Source organism: Hylobates moloch, unplaced genomic scaffold (assembly GCF_009828535.3).
Source record: "Hylobates moloch isolate HMO894 unplaced genomic scaffold, HMol_V3 SCAFFOLD_8, whole genome shotgun sequence".
NCBI lineage: Eukaryota > Metazoa > Chordata > Mammalia > Primates > Hylobatidae > Hylobates > Hylobates moloch.
In genome coordinates, this window is record NW_026652283.1 from 89,047,356 (window position 1) to 89,069,247 (window position 21,892).

Consider the following 21,892-nt stretch of genomic DNA (forward strand, 5'->3'; position numbering starts at 1 on the left):
AGAGCAGAGGGGGAAGCAGTAAGGAGACAACAGCAGGTAGCAGAAGGTAAGACCTGTCCTGCACTGTGAGCAACAGGCTGCGGACCTGCAGAGGCAACAACCGGGTCCTGCTAGCACATTACTTTGGGGTAAGGTTTGGAAGCACAAGAAAGCTGCTGAGTCAATGGCACTGCAGCCCAGGGCAGGCTGTGGGAGACAGGTAGGAAAAGGGAGGCAGGGAGGAGGTCTTACAGTGCCCCGAATGCCAGCCTCAGGAGTCTGGGGTTTGTACTGCTGGCAACGAGGTGCCACTGCAGGTTCTTGCTGCTGCTGTTAACAGTAACTCACTGAGCACTGTGTGCCAGGCTCTGGGATAAGTGCATCATTTGCCTTGCCTCATTTAACCCTCCTCACCACCCTAGGATGAAGATACTATGATCACTCCATCTGATAGATGAGGAACTGAGGCTTAAGAGAGGTGACGAGGTTTTCCTTGAAGCAGCCGGGATTTGTATTTGGGTCTGCCTGGTTTTAAAGCCCAGGCTTTTAACATGCTGGCAGGAGAGACCTGTGCTTCAGAAAGGTAATTCTGACTGCCACACGAAGAACAGATTGAGGGCTGGGGAGAACTGGAGGCAGAAAGTAAGTGTAGGAAAGAGTAACTGCAGCTCCAATCAAAGGTCACAAGGACCTGAGGTGGGGCAGCCATAGTAGAGATAAAAGCATATAAGGTGCAATATTCTGGAAACAGCTGAGAGAACATGGTGGCTGCAGTGAAGAAGAGGGAGCTGGTAAGGTGCTGCTGTGTTTTCCAGCTGGGTGATCTGGAAGAAACTGATGCATTAAAGATTTAAATACCAGGAGGGAAGAAAGGGTTCACTAGGTTATTGAAATAAAGAAAAATATAACATTTCAGAGCTCTTTTTCTCACACATCATGAAAGTGGGTGATTACCAAATGCCCAAGTGGAATAGCACCTGAGTCATTTGTTCAGTTTTTCTTTTTAAATTCATTATTTTTGGTGTCAAGTTTCCTGAGGGGAGGGTTGAAGGGCTACATACAGTCTTCATAATTGGCTGTAGTACAATCAAGAAGTTGGTGACAGTATGGGGCCCTCCAGTCCTCCTTTCAGTGGTGTGACTTACGAATGTTCCTTAGGGGGAACTATTAGGGACAGTGGACATCCAGGTAACAGGAAACGTTAACAGGGGTCATCTAAAGACATGTTTGAGCACAAAGGGGTAAAGAGAGAAATTACAGGGAGAGGTGAAAGACCTTTTAGCAGTTCAAGTTGCATAAAATAAGTATGTGGCCATGCCTTCTCCCCATGCTAAATGTTGCTCCCGAGAGACTCTTTGGGGAGGGAAGAGAAGAAGCAAGGAGGGAAGCACCTCATAGTTAATGTGGGTCCATCCTGTGCCAGGTTGACTCTAGGCTTCTCATTATTTTATTCAACTCTGACAGCAACCTGACATGGTTGATATTTTAATCCCATCTTTAGAGACAAGGAAACTGTGGCTCAGTGAAGAAGATGCAGAGCTAGGACTTGAGCCCGGATGGTGGTTTCCCAAACCCATGCTCCTCCCCACTTGTCACACCAGCACTTCTTCCATGTGCATAATTTCCTGGACCCAGTGGACTGTGGGAAGTGATGGTGAAACAGAATCTGAGTGTGCAATCAGACCAGTGAACAACAGGTCAGGAAGAGAGGGGTCTAATGACAGCGAGTCCTCAGGTCATTCTGCAGCCTCTACCAACTGACACCAACCAGAATAAGTGCATTGATTTGGAAAGCCAAAGACCAAGCCACACCACAGAGCTGGAGATCTGTCTAGCACAAGTGCCCATTCTAAGGCTTCCAGAGCCCACCTAGAACTGAGCTGCCAATGACCACAAGTGAGAAAGGATGTGCTCTATAAGAAAACCTGTTCCAAGTGGAATCCAGACTCCCAGTCTGCTCATCACTCCTCTGTCTCGTATTACAGATGCTGTCTTGGCTTTATGAAACGCTTCCATCAAACTACCAGAGCAAGCAAGAAAGTTTGTCCAAATGCCTTGATTTCATGTATTTTTCTCCTTTTCAGTGGTAAGAAAGAAACTCCATATGTCCTTCTAAATATTTGACAGGAATCTGCTAGAAAAATTCAATGCTAATATATTTCAGTTCTCGTGAAACATAAGGCACTCCGGCAATGCCGCTAAAACCCGTCAAAATACATTCTCCATGAACAGACTCATGTCCCTGAAGAGTGACTTGATGCAAGAGGGTGGCACAGAACTGTGGAAAGAAATTGGAACATGAACTTAATAAATTAGCATATGTAATGCACTGAAACATTTACACATAACAGAGATTAGAGGAGAACTGACCTCTAGGAAGGTTTGGGTTCTTAAGTCATCCAGGTCTTGATGGCCAAGGCCATCTATAAAAGAAATATTTTCCTTTTTTCATGGTGACTAAAAAATAAATTTTAAAAGTATATTATTTGTAGTTTAGTTCCAATGATCTCTATGTTTCCCTGAGGTCATCTTCTTGTTCTTCTTTGATGGTATCTACTATTGTCTGATGTTGGCCATATCAGAGCCTGGCAAGGGAAATAAAGAGGAGAAATGGGGCCATCACCTTTGACCAAACCTACTCTGGCAGGTGTAAAGCAGGCAGGAGGAGTTCCTTTCTTGGCCTAAGAGGTAATCATAGCCATTGATCTTTTTTTTTTTTTTTTTTTTTGCTTTTTTATACTGACTGTTCCTCAGACAATAGTTCCTAATATTGATTGGAAACATTTCTAATGACTGGTGGTAATCAGGGCATGTGCTTGGCTCTGAAGAAGTCCAGTGAGACCTGAAATCACTTTCCACATTTGCTTGGAAAGAAGGTGGTACATGGCAGCCGGGGTGATCTTCATAATGTAAGGTCCTGCTTGTCACTTGTCCACTTCAACCTTTCCAGGTGCTTTCTACCTCACCAGAATATAAACCGAAGCTTTCTGCATGGCCCACCTGGCTCTGCTTGCTCTAGCCCCTGCCCTCACCTCTCTTGCCACTTTTCCCTTGGCCACATTGCTCCAGCCACCTTGGCTCTATCTGTCCCTTGGACTTGTCAAGGTCATCTCCACCTTAGGGACTTGCATGTGTTCCTCTGCCTGGAAAGCCCTTCCTTTAGATCTTTTTCCTGCTTGCCATTTGGGTCTCAGTTCAAGACCCTTGGTCAGAGAGTTCATGACTATCCAGGACTCTGCCCTCTGCCCTACGTCATCTTCTTAGCACTTATCACTATTGTGCATCTTCCCCTTCATGTGTCTACATGTTTACCACTGTCTCCTCCAACAGAAGGTAAGTTCCACGAGCGCATGGAGCTTTTTTCTCTTATCCATACTGCATTGCACCCCCTTGAACAGCTCAATAATTGTTGAAGAAGTGGGGAATGAGCAGGGATTCAAACTCCAGAGCCTGGGCTACCACCTCTCACAAGAGAAGTTCAACATCTCTCTGTCTCCTTTTAAATATTGTCTCTTATCTATTGCTGGGCCTGCAAACCAGGAGGGTCCATTCATACCTTCATTGGGGTGAAAATTAAGAACCTGTCTTTTCTTACATCCCTATTCCCCCTCCCAAAAGAACAAGCTAACAATTGTCCAAACACCATTTATTAAATAGCTGTCTTTTTTTGACCTAGTGTGGAAAGTGAGTGGGAATCGTGAGATTAATGGTGAGTTAAATTTAATATATTTTAGGCTGTTCTTCTGGACTATTCTGTTATATCTTGTATTAGTAGCTCACAAATTTAATTACTGTACCTTTAAAACATATGAGTAATATCTTAATAAATGGATCCTCTTCACGCCTCTTTTATTTTTTCTAAACATTTCTAAACTATTTTTGATTATTTATTCTATCAGATGGTTTCGATTTTAGACTCTTTTTGAAAAGTTAAAAGATGTCTGGTTCAGATTTTGATTTGCATTGCATTAAACCTCTAACCTAATTTTGGAAGAATTCATCTTTACACCATCTTTCTTCCAGTGAACTGCTAGATTTCTTGGAGATCTGCAGTTTTGACTTTTAAAGTTTTAACTTCACATTTTTTGCTCTTATTATGGATGGAGTTAGTTTCCATTCTATGCCCCATCCCCTCAATGGTTTGAAATTCATATGTAGATTTTAGTTCAGGGAAGATTAATGGCTAAGCTACAAACTTCTGAAATGGGAAGTTCCACCGTAAATTTCAGAACCACTTGAACCATACTGTGTAATTATGCCAAATGATGTAGATTTATGAATAGATCTGGTAGGAATATTTTCTTTGAATAAAATGGATTTTTTATTTTGCATTTAACTGTGTTCAAGATTGCTATATTCTTGTACAGGTTCTTTATACATCAGGTAAATGTTCATGATCTGACCTTATCTATGCTTTCAGTGCTGCCTGGGAATTTCAGTATTTCTCCACATTGTTTTTGCATTTGATGCAGTAGCTATTTTAAACCCTCTCTACAATGTTGAACCTCCAATTCCACTATCCCCTCACTTTCAGAAGACACATTTGCCTCAGAAAGACAGATGGGGAGAGAGGTGGGGGGTAGGGGGACAGAGAGGTTATAAACATATGGAACATAAAACAAAATCTCCTCAACTTCCTGACATGAAATTTACCCACTTAATTGTGAGGTAGGAGGTGGGACTCAACTCTGGAGGCTGGGCTTAGACACTGGACCAAATTGAGGACTAGTTAAAACAGGGCCAGGATAGAAGCAGCTTTCCATAAGACACCCCACCAGTGTGCTATGTCAGTTTACCACTGCCATGGCAACACCTGGAGGTTACCACCCCTTTTCATAGCAACAACCTGACAAGTTGCCACCTTCATCTTATAAATTTCTTCATAAACTGCCCCTTAACTTACATGTAATTAAAAGTATAATTACTATATTTATGTAAATATGACTGCAGAAGTGCCTCTGAGCTGCTGCTCTGGGCACACTGCCTATGGGGTAGCCCTGCTGTGTAAGGAGCAGTACCTCTGCTGCTGCTATACACTGCCGCTTCAATTATAGTTTCTGTTTAGCATCCTCCACTCACCCTTGAATTCTTTCCTGGGCAAAGCCAAGAACCCTCTTGGGTTAAGCCCTAATTTTGGGGCTCACCTGCCCTGTATCACTTGTATCTGGACCAATCTATCTTTGCTGTTCCAATGCCTATGCCCCATCTGTTATCTGAACCCCATCTCCCCATATCTCCAAGAATCCCTTATTGTTGGGTATTCAGGTTGTCGTTTCCCTACAATAAAAACACAATGCTTGATGAACTCCATTGTAATATACCCCTGGCTGCTTCTCCAGGTTTTTCTTTGGATAATTAAAAGTACAATTGCCAGATCGAAGGGTATGCACACTTCAATTCCTCTGGATTACCAAGTTATCAAATTCTAATATGTGCTCCCACTATTTTATGGTGGCAGACTGCCTGTTTTCCTGAACTCTTACCAACACTAAATGTCATTCTTTTTGTTTCTTGATACAGTCTCACTTTGTCACCCAAGGTGGAGTGCAGTGGCACAATATCAGCTCACTGCAACCTCCATTTCCAGAGGTTAAGTGATCCTCCCACCTTAGCCTCTGGAGTAGCTGGGACCACAGGGGCTCACCACTATGGCTGGCTAATTTTTGTATTTTTTTGTAGAGAGGGGTCTTCCTACATCGCCCAAGCTGGTCTCAAACACCTGGGCCCAAGCGATATGCTTGCCTTGGCCTCCTAAAGTGTTGGGATTAGAAGAGTGAGCCAATTATCCTTCTTTTTAACCATCCAATTATTAGGCAAAAGTGGCATCTCATTAATTTAATTTGCATCCTTACTGATTGAGCAAATGATAAACTCTGCCTTGTTCATGGCCATTTTCTCTGTACTTCAATAGTGCCAGGCACATTGAGACACTCAATAAACATTTGTTGAATTAAAAAAATGAATGTGCTAACCATATGGCAAGTTCTGGGCAAGGTGTTATATTAAATAAAAATTGTAATACAATTAAAGTTGAATATCTTTTCATATGCTTATTGGCCATTTACATTTTCTTTTTTTTTTTTTTTTTTTGTGACTTGCCTGCTTATGTACATTACCCTATATCTATTGGAGTTTGATATGGTTTGGGTCTGTGTCCCTGCCCAAATCTCATGTCAAATTGTAATCCCCAATATTGGAGGTGGGGCCTGGTGGAAAGTGATTGGATCATGGGAGCAGATTTCCCCTTTGGTGCTGTTCTCATGATAGTGAGTGAGTTGTCTTGAGATCTGATTGTTTAAAAGTGTGTGGCACCTCCTCCCTCACTCTTTTCCTCCTGCTCCAGCCATGTAAGACATGCCTGCTTCCCCTTTGCCTTCTGCCATGATTGTAAGTTTCCTGAGGCCTCTTCAGCCATGCTTCCTGTACAGCCTGCAGGACTGTGAGCCAATTAAACCTCTTTTCTTTATAAATTATCCAGTCTAAGGTATTTCTTTATAGCAGTGTGAGAATGAACTAATACAGAGTTATAAAGATCTTAATTCTTCACCCATTATATATTTAAGCACTATGTCCTCTTAACTATTCTTTTCCTTTTAATTTTATGGTTTTGATTAACATAAGTTCTTAATATTTACACAATCATATATTTCAGGCTTTTAAGGTTTCTGGCCTTTCTTGTCCTAATGTTACAAAATATTCATCTATAATTTATTCTAGTAATTGTGTAGCTTCTTTTACTTAACTTTTTAAACTCCTGCCCCTTGAGAATTTATTCTTGTATGTAGTATGACGTATGAATCTAATTTAGTTTTTTCTCAAGTGATTAACCAACGTGTGCTACATAATTTGTTAATCTAATATTCCTTAAAGAATCTTTCTTTGATATTAAATGTACCATTGTCATGTCATATTAAATTTCTGTATTTTCTATTGTGTTTCATTAATCTGTTTGCTTATTCCAGTGTTAGCACCACTGCTATAATTACAGCTGGAGTTTTCTTGACTATATTTTATGCACTTATTCTTCCAGATGAACTTTAGAATAACTTCATCAAGTTTGCAAAAAATCTCATTAAGATGACTGGAAATCTGTTAAATGCATGTATTAATTTGGGGAAAACTAACTTCTATAAAAGTGTGAAGTTTTCCCATCTATACACAGAATATGTTTCTGTACTTATTCAGTCTTTATGTCTCCTAGCAAAACTGGTTAATTTTATTCAGATGAGTTTCATACATTTGTAGTTAAGTTATTCAAGGGCACTATGTATGTATATATATATGTAAATGTGTATGTGTGTATGTATATTACATACAGTAAAATTCAGCCTTTAAAGGCATATAGTTCTATGAATTTTGACAAAAGCATGCAGTTGTGTAGCTACCACCAAATCAAGATATAGAGTATTTCCATCAGACCAAAAAATGCCCTTATGTCTCTTTATATCAACCTTCCCCTCACCCCATTTTCTTGCAACCACTGATATGTGTTTTGTCACTGTAGTTTTGCCTTCTCCAGAATGTCATGTAAGTGGGAAATATGTAAACTTTTGAGTCTTTTTTCTCTCAGCATAATGCTCTTAAGATTCATTGACATAGGTGCACTTATACTCGTTCACCAGCTGGTGAGCTGGTGGACAATTGGGTTGTTTCCAGTTTTTGGTGATCATGAACATTTTGTGTGTGTGACTGTGTGTGTGGACATAGGTCTTTATTTCTCTTTGGTAACACTTAGGAGTAGAATTGTTGGGTTATATGCCAAGTGTATGTTCAGCGCTGTGTGTACTTTTGCTGCTATTGCAAATAGAATTTTTTCTTTATATTTTCTGAGAGATTATTGCTGTATATATGAAATTTTTGCTTATGTATTCTCTTTTGTGATATGCTAAAACTTATTTCTAATAACTAAATAAGTTATTTCTAATAACTTATTAGTTAATAAGTTATTAGAATAATAACTAAATTTAAATTAATTATAACTAATAACTAAATTTAAATTATTAGAATAATTAATAACTAAATTTCTAATAACTAGTTATTTCTAATAACTAAATTTCTAAAACTGCCAAACTTATTTCTAATAATCTTTTCAGTTGATTTTATTATCTTAACTCAGAAATCTAAAGTCATCATAGTTTTGTTTTCTGCTATCTAATATTGGTAATTTTTATTTCTTATTGCACTGGAGAGAATGCCAGACCAATGTTGAATCATAAAAGTAGCAGAAGACATCTTTGTTTTCTGTCATTTAGTAGTAATTTTTAAACTTGGGGTTTATGGATGGGCTTCATGCAATCTATGACTTTCCAATTTGATGAAAATCAATTTCATTTTTTTTATGCTTTATGGAGAGTGGGTTCACAATGTTCATCAAATTCATAAAAAGGTCTGCAATCCCCAAAAGGCTACCAGTCACTGCTGTTGAGTTTTTATCTTCCTACTTTATCAGAAATGGTTGTTCAACTTTATCAGCTGTTAGTTTGGAATTCATTCTTCATTCAGTATTTATGAATTTCCTACTATGTCAAACATCAAGCTAAGAATTTAATAAAATAATGTTTTTCTCCCTTTAGCCTGTAAATATAACAAAAATGTTAATAGATATCCTAAAATTAACATTATTACATTCTTAGACTACATCCTGTCTGGCTATCATAAATTATTACTTTAATTCATAGTTAGAAACAATTTGCTAATATGTTGAGAATTTTTGAATGTTTATTCACTCGTGAATTAATTTGTAAATTTTTGGTGGTGTGTGATTTTTTGTGTGTGAGATTCAGAGGCTTTAATTCAACAAAATGAACTGGGATGTTTTCCATTTTTTTGATTGCTCAAGAACAGTTTTATTAGTATGAAGGTAATTAGCACCATGAACATTTGATGGATTTTATTGTCAAAGATAACTGAGACTAGCTTCTTTCTGAGAAATAATTCCTTGACCACTTTGTCAATTTCTTCTGTGGTCTGTTCAGGTTTTGTAAACCTTCTAGAGTCAATTTTTCTCATTTACTTCTTTAGCAACAATACATATTTGCTAAATAACTACAAATATTCATCTGTAATTTAAAACATCTTAAAGCCACACATATTATTTTTTACATGTATGTGCGTGCTATTTGATTAACAAAATACACATTTATGTAAAAGCATTTACAAATTCATCTGTCATGTGTTTCTTTGATCAGTAGTAAAATGTGATGTTCATGATGTTTTTGATATTTAAAATGAGCTCTCATCAAGAAAAAAAATCCAGGGCTTCTGGTGCTTCAAAGTGGATTTTCTTCATGATGTTACTGAATTATCTTTCTATTACACTGAGAGGGTTTTTTTCCCCCAATGGAATATGTGTTGAATGTTTCCAAAAGACATTTTGGCATCAGTTGAGATTATGATGTGCTTTTAAAAAATAGTACTTACTAAATGAGTATAACAGTGGGGTTTCCTGCTGTTCCCTTTATTTTGCATTCTTGGAATAAAATATATGAGTTATGGTATGTGAATCTCTTAATGTTGTGGAATTTAGTTTGCTAGTATTTTCTTTAGGATTTTTGCATTTCTGTTTATAGGAGAAACTGGTATACATGTTTTTCCTTCTTTAGTTTTTATATTTTCTACCCAGAGATGTTTTCCAAGAGCACAATCTTGCTTATTCTACAGAGCTTCAGATTCACAGTATCTTTGCTTCCTCTTCCCTGTCCCCAGAGTTTCTTACTTTTGGGCTTCTGTGGGGTGAGAGTTCTGAACCAGTGCCTTGCTTGCCAGGTCTTTCTACTTAAAACCTTCTGGAGTAATTCTGCCTTTCTTTCTTCAAACCATTTCTGTCCAGCATCTCATTCTACTGCTGTGGCTGGGGTGATATCCTTATCCTGGCCTTCCAGGTAATGCCTGCATTTTAGAGGCTTGAAGATATGTCTGCACTGGAGTTCTGGGCAATCTTTCCCAGTCCATCTTTGCCTAGAGAGAAAGATATTCTGCTTCTCTCTTTTGAAGATCCAAAAGAGAACCTAGAACTCTACCTTCCCGGCCTAGCAGGCCCTTCCACAGGACACAGTTGTGGGAATGAAGGATGCAGATGAGCATGAGTGAAATAAAACCTCCTCACCTGTTCAAGCACTGTGGATAAGAGCTGTAGCTCTGAGTGGACAGCTAAAGCTTCTCTTTTTTCCTAGGGCAGCAGTTAAATAGAAAGTTGGGAAAGAGGTGTTAATTCTTCAATAGGCATAAGGCCTATTGAAATCAGTGTAGTTTGGAAGTTATAAGTCAGTATCTAATACTATATTCACTGTAGCAGCAAGTGATGATGAGGCACTCTTCTGAAATAAAATGCTCCCTGGATTGTAGGGTACTGTAGCCTCATATGAATGGTTATTTTATGAACGTCAGACATATATGGACAACGATACTTGATTTTATGTTAACACCATGGCATCAACTAAATTTTTTTCACAAGCACATTAAACTTGAGAAACCCAAGTCTCTGGGTTTTCTCAGACAGCAGTCAATAAATCTGCTTCCTTCACCATTGACAAGGATTGTGCTTCCATGTGGCTTGGCTTTAGTAATTGGGGGACAGCCATCAGAAGATGCACAAATTATTCTCTTGTTTGGGGGAGAAAGACATTTATTAGTTTAGAGAAGTCTCAGTACTCTGATGAAAATTATTCTATGAAATGATAAATACAATTCAATTTTTTCAAAATTGAAAAAAATGAAAATTATTCTATGAAACTATAAATGTAGCTTCACTCTTTAAAGTGAAACTATAGAGTCAGTTTGAATCCCAGCAGAGATGTCTGCTTGTTATTGACTCCCTTGTGAAAATAAAGCACAATGGCTCAGTTACTTGTGATAATTAATAAACAAAGACTCAATAAAAATGCTTTAAGGACACTAGATGTACAAATTTGACTATAGTGCAAGATTTTCCTAATCTAGGCCTTTAATAAATGCTCATGTTCCAAAAGATTGACACATAGGACATCTTTTTTCATCTACAGTATTGTAAATGATACTTATGTTAAGAAGCAAAAACCTATTTATTCTATCGCATATCTACAACGTTGGAGTTTTGGAGCCAGAAGGGACCCTGGGGACTGCTGCCCCAGGCCTGGAAAAATTAGGGGGTTTAGGGGAGACTTGGCCCCTGATGTAGTCTCCAAACTCAGGCCAGGAGTCCTTAGTCCTCATTTGCATCCCTCTTTAGGAGGGCAGCAGCTGTGTCCCTAGAGGCAAAAAGAACCACTTTAGCCGGGACTTTCTTCCAGAACCATGGGCATGGCTAGTGCCATTGGCATGGCTGTTCATTGGTTGGGGAGAAACGAATGCTCATTCCCAGGCTTTGAGGACCACGTGGTTTGGAAGGCTGTCCGCTGAGGTCTTGTGGAACCAAGTTATTACTTAAAGAAGAAACATGACCTTTCGGGAATCCAGTTCCCAAGAAGTTTTGATCCGGCCCCAAGCTTGTTCTTCAGCTGGTTAAATTCAGGTTGCAGTGCTCATCCTTAAGTAATCACTGGGCCCCAGCATCCAGCCAAAGGAAGACATTTAATCCAACTGTAGGGATATGTTTGCATACAGCAAAGGTTTGAATCACATCAGGAGAAAGTATGTTTCTAAAATGGTTCTTCTGCTGCTGGACAGGATTCTGTAGCTCCAATTAGATCGGATGTTATACTGAAGACACTGAGCTGCCACTGATGTCACTGTGTCTACGGGCATATGCACGCACATTCCTCTTCTTTGGCTCCCAAACAGCAGGGACAGTGATGGAAGCCCTGGCTGAGCTCCCCCTCTGTGTGAGGCAAGCCTCCTTTTGGTGAGATAAGGCCTATCAGTAGCCAATTTGGTGGTTAGACTTCCTCACTGCTTATTCACAATACCAAAGTAAGTATTTGCGATTTGGAGATGACACTTTTCTCCTGTTTGTCTTAGTCTGGGTTCCCCCAGAAGATGACCCTGAGACAAAAATTGGGGTGTACATGGCTTATGTGGGAGGCAGTCCCAGGAAACAGTGGCAGAGGAGTAGGGAAGTGGGACAGGAAAGGGAAGACAGTCAGTAGAGAAGACTGCCTTATCAAGTAGTTAATGAAGTAGTTTATCACTGTGGGTGCCTCCAGCTGAGGCAGTCAGTGCATGGCTGAAGCCTCAGAGTCACCATCCCAACTGAAGCAAAGGGGCTGGGATATTTACACCCTTCCCATCAGTCACTAGTTAGCGCTTCACTTCCGCTCCTGGGAGTAGTATTTCTCTGGCACTTCTAGCTAGTCTTCTGTGTAGGAAGAGGAGCTCCTGCTACTCAGAGAAGGTCCTCAGGTAGTTGGACTTTGGGCTAGTGTGCACTACCATGGTTAAGAAACAAGGGTAGGGCAGTGGCAGCTTCTGGAATAGTCACAATACCCTAGATCTACTCCCCAAAGAGAGTGTGTGTATGTGTGTGTGTGTGTGTGTTGCTCAGACTAGTGGTGTTGGGGTCATGGGGACATCACAGTTAATTCTGATCCTGAAGATGGTAACCTAGGGGTCTGATGTAGTGATTTCCACACTTACACTCTGCATAGCATCAAGGAGCACCAAATGTAGTTACAGACCCACAGCATGACATTGCAAGTGTTGATGGGGATCAGCACTAAGCTGTTCCTTCAGTACCAGCAGATGGATGTTATTTCATGACAGTGAAGCTTATTTTCCTAAAGCTACAATAATTAAGATTTTCTAGGCTCCTGCTATGTGCTAAATCCTACACTACATAATTCATTCCTCACAACCCTATAAGGGGTTATGATTATCCCCATTTTACAAATGAGGCCAAGATGTGTTTATTCAATCAACAGTGAAAACCTGGACTGGGTCCTAGGGATCAATTAAAAAGCAAGACAGACATGAGCCTGTTGACAGGCTGTGAGCAAGTGCAGGAACTGTAGGGCAGCCTGGCCACCGAGTGGAGAAAGAATTGGAAGGGCCAAGAAGGGCCTGGAGGGTCAGGAGACCAGTTAGGAGGTGAGGTAGAGTAAGCAGGCAAGAAATGAATCATCAGATTCTAAGTAGTAGCAGTGAGTGAAGCCATTAACCAATGCCACAGAGTTTGCAAACTGCATGGTTTTGTTTTTCTTTCTCCATTTATTTATTTATTTATTTTTGAACAGGGTCTCACTCTGTCATTGCCCAGGCTGGAGTGCTGTGGTGCAATCATGGCTCACTGCAGCCTCAACTTCCTCAACCTCAAGTCATCTCAGCCTCTCGAGTAGCTGGGACCACAGACATGAGCCACCATGCTTGGCTAATTTTTTTTTGTTTTTATTTACTTATATATTTTTTGAGACAGGGTCTCACTCTGTCACCCAGGCTGGAGTCCAGTGATGAGCCTCAACCTCCTGGGCTCAAGTGATCCTCCCATCTCAGCCTCTTACATAGCTGAGACTACAGGTGCACGCCACCAAGCCTGGCTAATTTTTTGTATTTTTAGTAGAGATGCGTTTTTGCCATGTTGCCCAGGCTGGTCTGAAACTCCTAGGCTCAAGCGATCTGCCTGCCTTGGCCTCCCAAAGTGCTGGGATTATGGGCATGAGCAACTACGCCTGGCTGGTTATGCTTCAAACTCATTCTAATCCTAAAATGTATCTCAACACTTCCCTGTTTTTAAATAATATTCAATACTTAACCCTATATTTCTGTTTTTCTTTAACTACAGTAGTACCTGCCTGATGGGGAAACTATATATATATATATATATATATATATATAGCTTATATGGCTCTCTCTCTCTCTATATATGTGTATATATACACATATATACGTATATATATACGTATATATACATATATACACGTATATATACTATATATATACACGTATATATACACACATATATACATATATACACATATATATGTATATATATACACATATACGTATATATACACATATACGTATATATATACACATATAAATACACATATATATGGCTGTATGGACTTTTACATGCAAAAGAATATGTTTGAATATTTAATTCATTGACTCATGGAAGACTAGGAAGGCAAGACTTGAACTTTGAAAAGCTGACACCTTCAGGAATCTGAATAAAGCCAACTCTCTCAATTTCCTGCCTAATTAGGGCAGGGGCAGGATGGGGGCGCTTGTCCAAGTCCCCAGGAAGTCCCCCCAGTAGCTCCTCCTTTCTCTACTGACATTCTGCCCAGGGGAGAATAGCGTACATTGGTGGCTGTGTCTCCAGGAGGTTGCTCCTTGCAGAATGTTGAAGGGTGAGGTTGTATGACTCACAGCCTGGCATGCCACTGGTACAGTGAGAGTTTTTAGGCCTTGGGACCATCAGGCAGCAAAGCCAGTAGGAGATAGAGCCCTTGTAACAAAGAATGCGATGTTCTCCAGTTACCATCTGGCTCTAAGCTCCAGCGTACAAATCTGACCGTAATGCAGCATCAGTTCAAGTAACAGAGAGGATCAGAGCCCTTACCATTCGCAATAGGTTGGAGTCCATATCCCAATGAGGGGCTCCTCATGGAGACTAAGCTCCCCTCTCCAACTCACAGACAAGCCGGGGAAAGATTTATGGTTCTGGAGGGTGGGATGGGAAAAGTGAAATACAGAGTCTGAGGTGTTGGAGGGTTCAGGGGCTCAGCCATGGGTAATGGTCTTCACTTCCTCCTCCACAGGACCCCAGCTTGGCTGCTGGGCAGATGAAGGCAGCTCCTTCACCCATGCATGTGCATTACCAGCAACTTCTTAGTTTACACAGTATATACTTGGGACATAGAAAACACCTGGGAGGTTTCTCTCTAACAGAATCATCACTCTGAAGATAAAATAGAATCTTTGGCTCATTGTAAAGGAAGGGGCCTGTGATTTAAGGCCAAGCAGATTTGTGATGCAGCCTTAGCTCTGAAACTTACTAGTTGTGAACCTTGGGTAAGGACCTCAGTGACCCAGCTTCAGTTTCCTCTTCTGCAAAAATGGGCTGCTTCTATTTCAAAGGGTTATTTAAGGACCTAATGAACATGTGTACAGGCACATGCACAGAGGAGACACAGAGGAGACACTCAACAAATGTTAGTGTGTTCCCTTCCATTGGAGGCTGGCAGGGATATTCTGACTCTAAAGTGGCAAGTCTAGCATAAATGTGCTTTGAGAAGCTGTAGAGGAAACCCCAATGCTGGAGGACAGTGGGCAGAGCACTGACTACGGGGAGGGAGTATGGGATTCTTTAATGCCAGAGGTTGAGTTAACTTCTGTGGTTTTCCAACTGTGTCCTTTGGAACTCAGGGGCCTACTGGGGGTAGGAAAAGGGGAGGAGGAGTGTGGATCTGAAAATCAAGTGGTTAGGGCTTTGGGTACCCTAAGATAGGAATAATTTTTTTCTGTGTGAAACACTGGGATTCCATATAAAGATTGTTTGAAAAAGGATTCCAAGGCTAAAACAAACAAACAACCCAAAATCTGAAAACTGCAGAGAGAAACAATCCAGAAGGCCACTTTGAACACAAAGGCTCCATAGCATGGAGCAGAGCTTCATCAATGATTAAAAGAGGGGTTGGCTAGATGACCTGAATCCATGGGCAAAATTCCTCAGGGAGAGGGTGGAGCAGGAAATAATACTGATTTTTACCAGTGAGAGGGATAAGGGGCACTAAATCATAGACTCAAAGCCAAGGGGCTGTCTTGATGAAAGATAGTGGAAGGCAAAAGTTCTTGGGAAACTTCCATGATACTGTTTTACTGATTGTTCCCCCTAGTGCAAGTTAAGAAGGGTTCTCTTAGGCTCTCCTAAATGCACAGGGATGGGCATTTTAGAGAGAGCTCTTTGGGGACCCAGCACCCCTCTGCACCAATATAGAATCTTTCTCCAATACCCCATTGCAGAAGCATGAGCTGTCTGCAGGTGGCTTCACAGCCCTTACCTTCTTTAGCTCTTCCTGGACGCTCTGGCTGTTGTCTTCAGAGGACAGACTTTCCTTCTGGTTCTCAGATTCTGTCTTGGGCTCAGACTCCTGATCCTCCCCTGAAGAAGTCTCCTTTTCACTCATTTTCATTGCTAACTCGTACAGCCTGTTTCTCCGTTTCTCCTCTGTGGTGTCTGTGAGAGTCCGGGGGTCCCGAGCCTCATTGCTGATGTCTGTCTCTGATAAGTCATCCGACACCTAAATGAAAGCCAGAATCATGAGATGAGGAGCCCTCTGCTACAGCCATGTTGCTTCTTATTCCCAATTACCCCTGAGTAAAGGAACATAGGAACATATAGTCTAGGAAAGTAACAGCTTTCTTACCTGGTCTGCTGTCTCTTCAGATGGACTTTTAGTTTTTACCTTTACTTTCTCAAATGCATGAATTTGAGAAGGTAAGCCTCTTTAGTCAGAAAAGTGTTTGAATTCATTTTTTTTTCATTCACAGACTACTGTCTGAGCTCTCACCATGGGCAGCACTGTGCTGGTGCAAAGGATGCTTGGAGAACCTGACCAGCCCTTGCCTGGGCCAGCCCTGTAATGAAGGAGACACACTAAAACGTGCCATATTAACTTTAAAAAATTGATACCTAATAATTGTACGTATTTATGGGATACATGTGATATCTGATACATGCCTACATTATGTAATGATCAAATCAGGATAATTAAGATATCCATCACCTCAAACATTTGTCATTTCTTTGTGTTGAGAACATTCCAAATATACAATAAATTATTATTTTTAGAGACAGGGTCTCATTGTGTTGCCCAGGCTGGAGTGCAGTAGCTATTCACAGACATAATCCCATCACTGATTAGCATGGGAGCTTGGAGCTGCTTTGTTTCCAATCTGGGCTAGTTCACCCCTCCTCAGGCAATCTGGTGGTCTCCCGCTCCCGGGAGGTCACCATATTGATGCCAAACTTAGTGCGGACACCCAACCAGCACAGCACATTACAGCCCAGAGCTCCTAGGCTCAAGCGATTCTCCTTGCCTTAGCCTTCCAAGTAGCTTGGACTACAGACACATGCCACCATGCCCAGCTCAAATAAGCAATAAATTATGTTAACTACAGTTCTCCTACTGTGCTATCTAACATTAGAACTCATTCCTTCTATCTAACTGTATTTTTGTAACCAGTAACCAATAGGGTGGGAATGGAGAGGAGGAGGTATTGGCTAATGAGTACTAACTTTTCATGGTGGTTCAGTGCAGAGAAGATGATGTTTGTGGCTGGGATGTGGGGAAGGGAAGGGATTCTCACAGCCCATAAATAAGCACTTGATGGGAGGGGTTGAGGATTAGGGAAAGCTTTCCTGCAGAAGGGACTCTTGAGTTGAGATTCAAAGTTAACAGTCACCCAGCTAAAAGGGAGAGAGGGAAGAACAATATTCTAGGCAAAGGGCCAAAATTTTGAGATGGTGCAAGGACCTTGCACATATGTAAGGAATATTGTTTGACATTCCCTTAATAATTATATCTCCTGCTCCAACCCTCCACTTGCTGAATATCTCCTAAACTCCTTCTGTGAGTAAACCCTTTACCAGGCCTGGGGAACTCCAGGAAGACATAGAGAGTGTGACTCTTACTCTATTCTTGGCCTTCAGTTAGACAGATGTGTGTTGAAGTGTTCATATGTATATAATGTGGCATACAATTGGGGTCACTGTACCCAATTTTACTTTTTGAGTTTCCTCCTGGAGTTGTTTTATCTATTTGTAGGGTTTGATATTTTATAACTTTTATTCTCTTAGAGGGCTTCTGAAGAACAAGAAGAGAATTTACTTATTTTTTAAATAAAATATAACTCATTATAATTACCACATTGGTTCACTGGACTTTTTATAAATCTAAGATACATAATGGGATCTTTGTGATCGTATTTTTTCTATCTTTTGAAACATTTTGCTATTTCATCATCCAGGGAATTATTTTTCATCATTACTCATCCTCACCAATTATTCCCAATTATGCTAAAAAAATTGAAAAAATAAATAGAATAATGAAATTGCCTAGAAGGATGATTCCATAGTGACATAAATCATCACTATTTTGAATCTGCTTTTAGCTTTCACTGCATACAATTGAAAATTCCAAAAACTGACAGAGAACAACATTTCACAATCATTAGATGACTCAGAAGATGAATTCAAAGAGGACAGCAGGTCTCTAGATTCTAACAATAATGGTGAAATTGGTTATATTATTGAAATCTCAGACTGAGAGTCTTCAGATGGCAGTGTCCTAGGTGAATTTTCTCAAGCTCAAGAATTGATGAGTAAATATTATCAACAATATTAATAAGGATGGAAAAGAAGTATGGTCTTTTCATCCAGTTACTCATTCAGCAGGAAGGACTTCATCACACAACATTTTGCAGCAATAATCTGGGTATCTTGTTTTTTTAAAAGATATGTGACACGTTCTTTCATACTTCGTTTGTGTATCAATTTTACTTGAGACAGTTTGTAATTGGATAAATTCTAAAGGGAGATGTTTATCCAAAGGTGATTAGAAGAAAACAGATGACATAGAACTGAAAAATATCACTGAATAATTAAGAGAAAAACATCTATTGGAAGTGACTATTTTTTTTTCTGGTCCCGAGTGAAAATCAGTGATGAGGGACACATGTGAAGTAATCTGTGCTCCTAGCATGCTTGAGAAAGGGGAATTCCTTTGCCTGGGATGTGGAGGTGGTCCACAGGAAGAATGACCTCTGAGCAGGTTCTCAAAATAAGAGGAACATTTTAATACGTCGCCAAGGGACAGGCATTCTTGATGTAGAAGCAGCAGGACCAATAGGACCCAGGGTGCATGAAGCTGCTTGCATAGTTAGAGGGATAAGGTTCAGAAGTGGAGAGCATGGGGAGCCAGGTGGTATGGAAAAATCAGGCCTGGGTCAGTCTGCAGAGGGTTAAACACCAGTCTAAGGAATAGGGCTTTAATTATCAAATAGATTTTCTGCTACTGTTGTAATATGCACTAAATTAGCCAGGAAGTCAGCAACTGGTTACAAACTCAGCCATGGTGACCTTCTCTTTTCATCTCTATACATGGAACTGTCAATTCATCTTAACTCTAGTTTACTTTTATTAATATTAAGCTTTGGCCTAATTATTGCTTGAATATATAGACCATGAAAGACTAATTTACAAGGCTAAAATAGTTAACTCAAAAGATGAAACCTGCTTAACATGATTTGTCCACATTTCATGTCTATTTATCACGAGAAATTATGAATTATTGTGATTCAGTCTACATCCAGCAAACACGTGTTGAGCACCTACTATGTGCTAAGCACTGTGCTTTACTGGGGCTCAAAGGTGGGAGTGACACTGTTCCTGCCCTACCGGAGTTGACGGTGTGGTGGAGAGAGGAACATTGAACCAGACAATTGTAACACACTGGGGAACAGAATAGCCACATGTAAGGGTTTGATGAGACTCAGAGGAAGGGCCCTTATCTGGTTGGTTGAGGTGGATATTGTCAGAAAGGGGAATTAGAATAGATAACTGAGCAAATCTTAAAGAACGGAATCCTAAAGATTATCAAGACACACCTCAAGTTTTATTGGAGCAGCAAGAATCATAATGCTAAGTGATGGTTCTTGAGTTCACAGAAAGACAAATCGTATGCACACAGATCTGATGCCCAGATGAGATACCATAAGCATAACTGGAAGCATCATTATTAAAAGCCACAAGAACTTCAAAAATAACAGTATTATTTGGCCATATAATATTCATCAAGTAGATTAACAAATATTTACATCTCCAGATAAAAATAGGTATTTTTAGCCTGCAAAAGGTTAAGCAATCCCTGCCCTATGTTATAAACTCACACATATTTCCCCCCATGAGCTGATTTTAATTTTCATGATAGCTGAGACAATAAATGCTAAGTTGGGATCTTGGCTGATATGGAGTCCATGGATGGGCCTCTGTGGACCCCTGATATTGTTCACAAACTTTGGTATGCATGCACACTTTTCTAGGACGAGCATTACTAGTTTTCATTAGATTTTCACAGGGGTCCATGCCTCCAAAAGGCTAAGAAATACTGATAAGAATAAATCTACTTCCTAGTAAGACAACAATAGATGGGTACATGTTGATTGAACAGGAAATGGGGAGCTTACAGTTGAATTCAGAGAAAGGAGCAGTGAGGAGGTTTGTGTTTAAAGCCAGTTGGGAACCAGAATTTAGAGAAAATAAGGGTGCTGCTGAGTCTTCAGCCAAAAAAAAAATGCTCTTCTACTTCAAAGGGACCCCGATTATCACAACAACTTCACGGAAACACCAAACATACTCACTGTGTTGGACAGTGAGGGACATAAGCAGATCACAGAGAAGATTATGAACTCAGGCGAGAATCCTGAGGAGCTTTTGCAGGGAGGGTGGGGGGCAGTGGGAAATATTGAAATTCCTTATGGGCAAGGGGGATAACTATGAGCAATGTCTGTATCTGGGTACAAAACATTTTAAGTAATCTGAAAATCAGAGTTGCTTGCCCACTGGTGTGGTGTCTTAGACTCCCCACCTTATAAATCGGTATTTGTACGTGTAATGGGACATTATTTTGAAAACAAGAAAGCAGTGCTTTTCATTTCCCATTAAAACTGCATTCCCTTGTGTCTTTTCTTTTTTTTCTTTTTTTTTTTTTTTGAGACAGAGTCTCACTCTGTCGCCCAGGCTGGAGTGCAGTGGCACGATCTCGGCTCACTGCAAGCTCCGCCTCCTGGGTTCACGCCATTCTCCTGCCTCAGCCTCCCTGAGTAGCTGGGACTACAGGCGCCCGCCACCACGCCTGGCTAATTTTTTTGTATTTTTAGTAGAGACGGGGTTTCACCGTGGTCTCGATCTCCTGACCTCGTGATCCGCCCGCCTCGGCCTCCCAAAGTGCTGGGATTACAAGCGTGAGCCACCACGCCCGGCCTTGTGTCTTCATTTTCTTAGGTTAAACCATAAGCATTTTACCCCAGGGAAGGTGACTGTAGATCCAGAACTGATCATTGATCAGTTCACTCCATTAGCTGTTTAGGGTAACAAACGGCTCAAAAGACAGATTTTGTGAACATGGACAGAGGGTTTCTAGAGATGAATCTGTTCAAAAGCCGAATTTCACTTCTCCTTCTATTGAAATCCAGAGAGAAGCAGTCTTGCAGGATGCCTATGACCTCTGACCCCCCACCTCATGATGATATGGGGCAGCAGAATCAGAGTGCAATTACCCCTGATAAGGGGCTTCCGAGGGAGGCCGAAGGGGGGCTCCAGGGTCCCTCCTGGCACCTGTGTGACATAGAGGGCACCCAGAAGCAGGGTCATGGAAGATTGCTGGTGACATTGTAATAAAGTAGCTGTCGTGGGATTGGACAGCCAGGGCCAGGTAGCTGACATGTGTGAGAGCCACTCTGGCGCCCATGGAAGGGCTGCTGGCTTCTGATGGAGCAGGACAGGGAACAGACCAGATTCCCAGGTCTTAGAACATTGGCAGCAGATGCCAGTGAGGCAGAGAAATGACCTGACGAGCAGGGTCCCCATCATTGCAGAGTCCTGCAAGGACCCAGAGGACACCATCTAGCTCTAAGATGCCCCGCAACCATAAGGAGCCTACAAACTCCCCAATATGCTCTCCAAGACATCGAAGGCAGAGAAAGTGGAGGGTTTGGAGGACTGATTATTTACCTAGGAAAGGCAGGTTTGACTGGAAAGAAAAAGGAAAATAATTTAAATTACAAGAGGCCAAGTTTTCTTTGAATTGGTTGATTTACATTCCTAGCTAGTCAGAATGGGGAGGCTAATGGGGAAGTTTAAGGCAGTTACTAAGGAACAAAAAGTTGCCTCTTCCTTGCACACTTAAATGTAGTGTGTGGCCAGGAGTGCTGGCTCATGCCTGTAATCCCAGCACTTTGGGAGGCTGAGGTGGGTGGATCATTGAGGTCAGGAGTTTGA

General features: G+C 40.9%; 1 protein-coding gene across 3 annotated transcripts in view; it reads right to left on the bottom strand.

Moving 5' to 3' along the window:
- Positions 1–21,892, bottom strand: part of MYRIP (myosin VIIA and Rab interacting protein) — a 475,698-nt gene that overhangs the window by 48,584 nt on the left and 405,222 nt on the right. For all 3 annotated transcript variants that reach the window (XM_058441971.1, XM_032161998.2, XM_032161999.2), the window contains one exon: positions 15,894–16,133. In XM_058441971.1, coding sequence (XP_058297954.1) covers positions 15,894–16,133 — 240 coding nt within the window. The remainder of the gene's footprint in view (positions 1–15,893; positions 16,134–21,892) is intronic.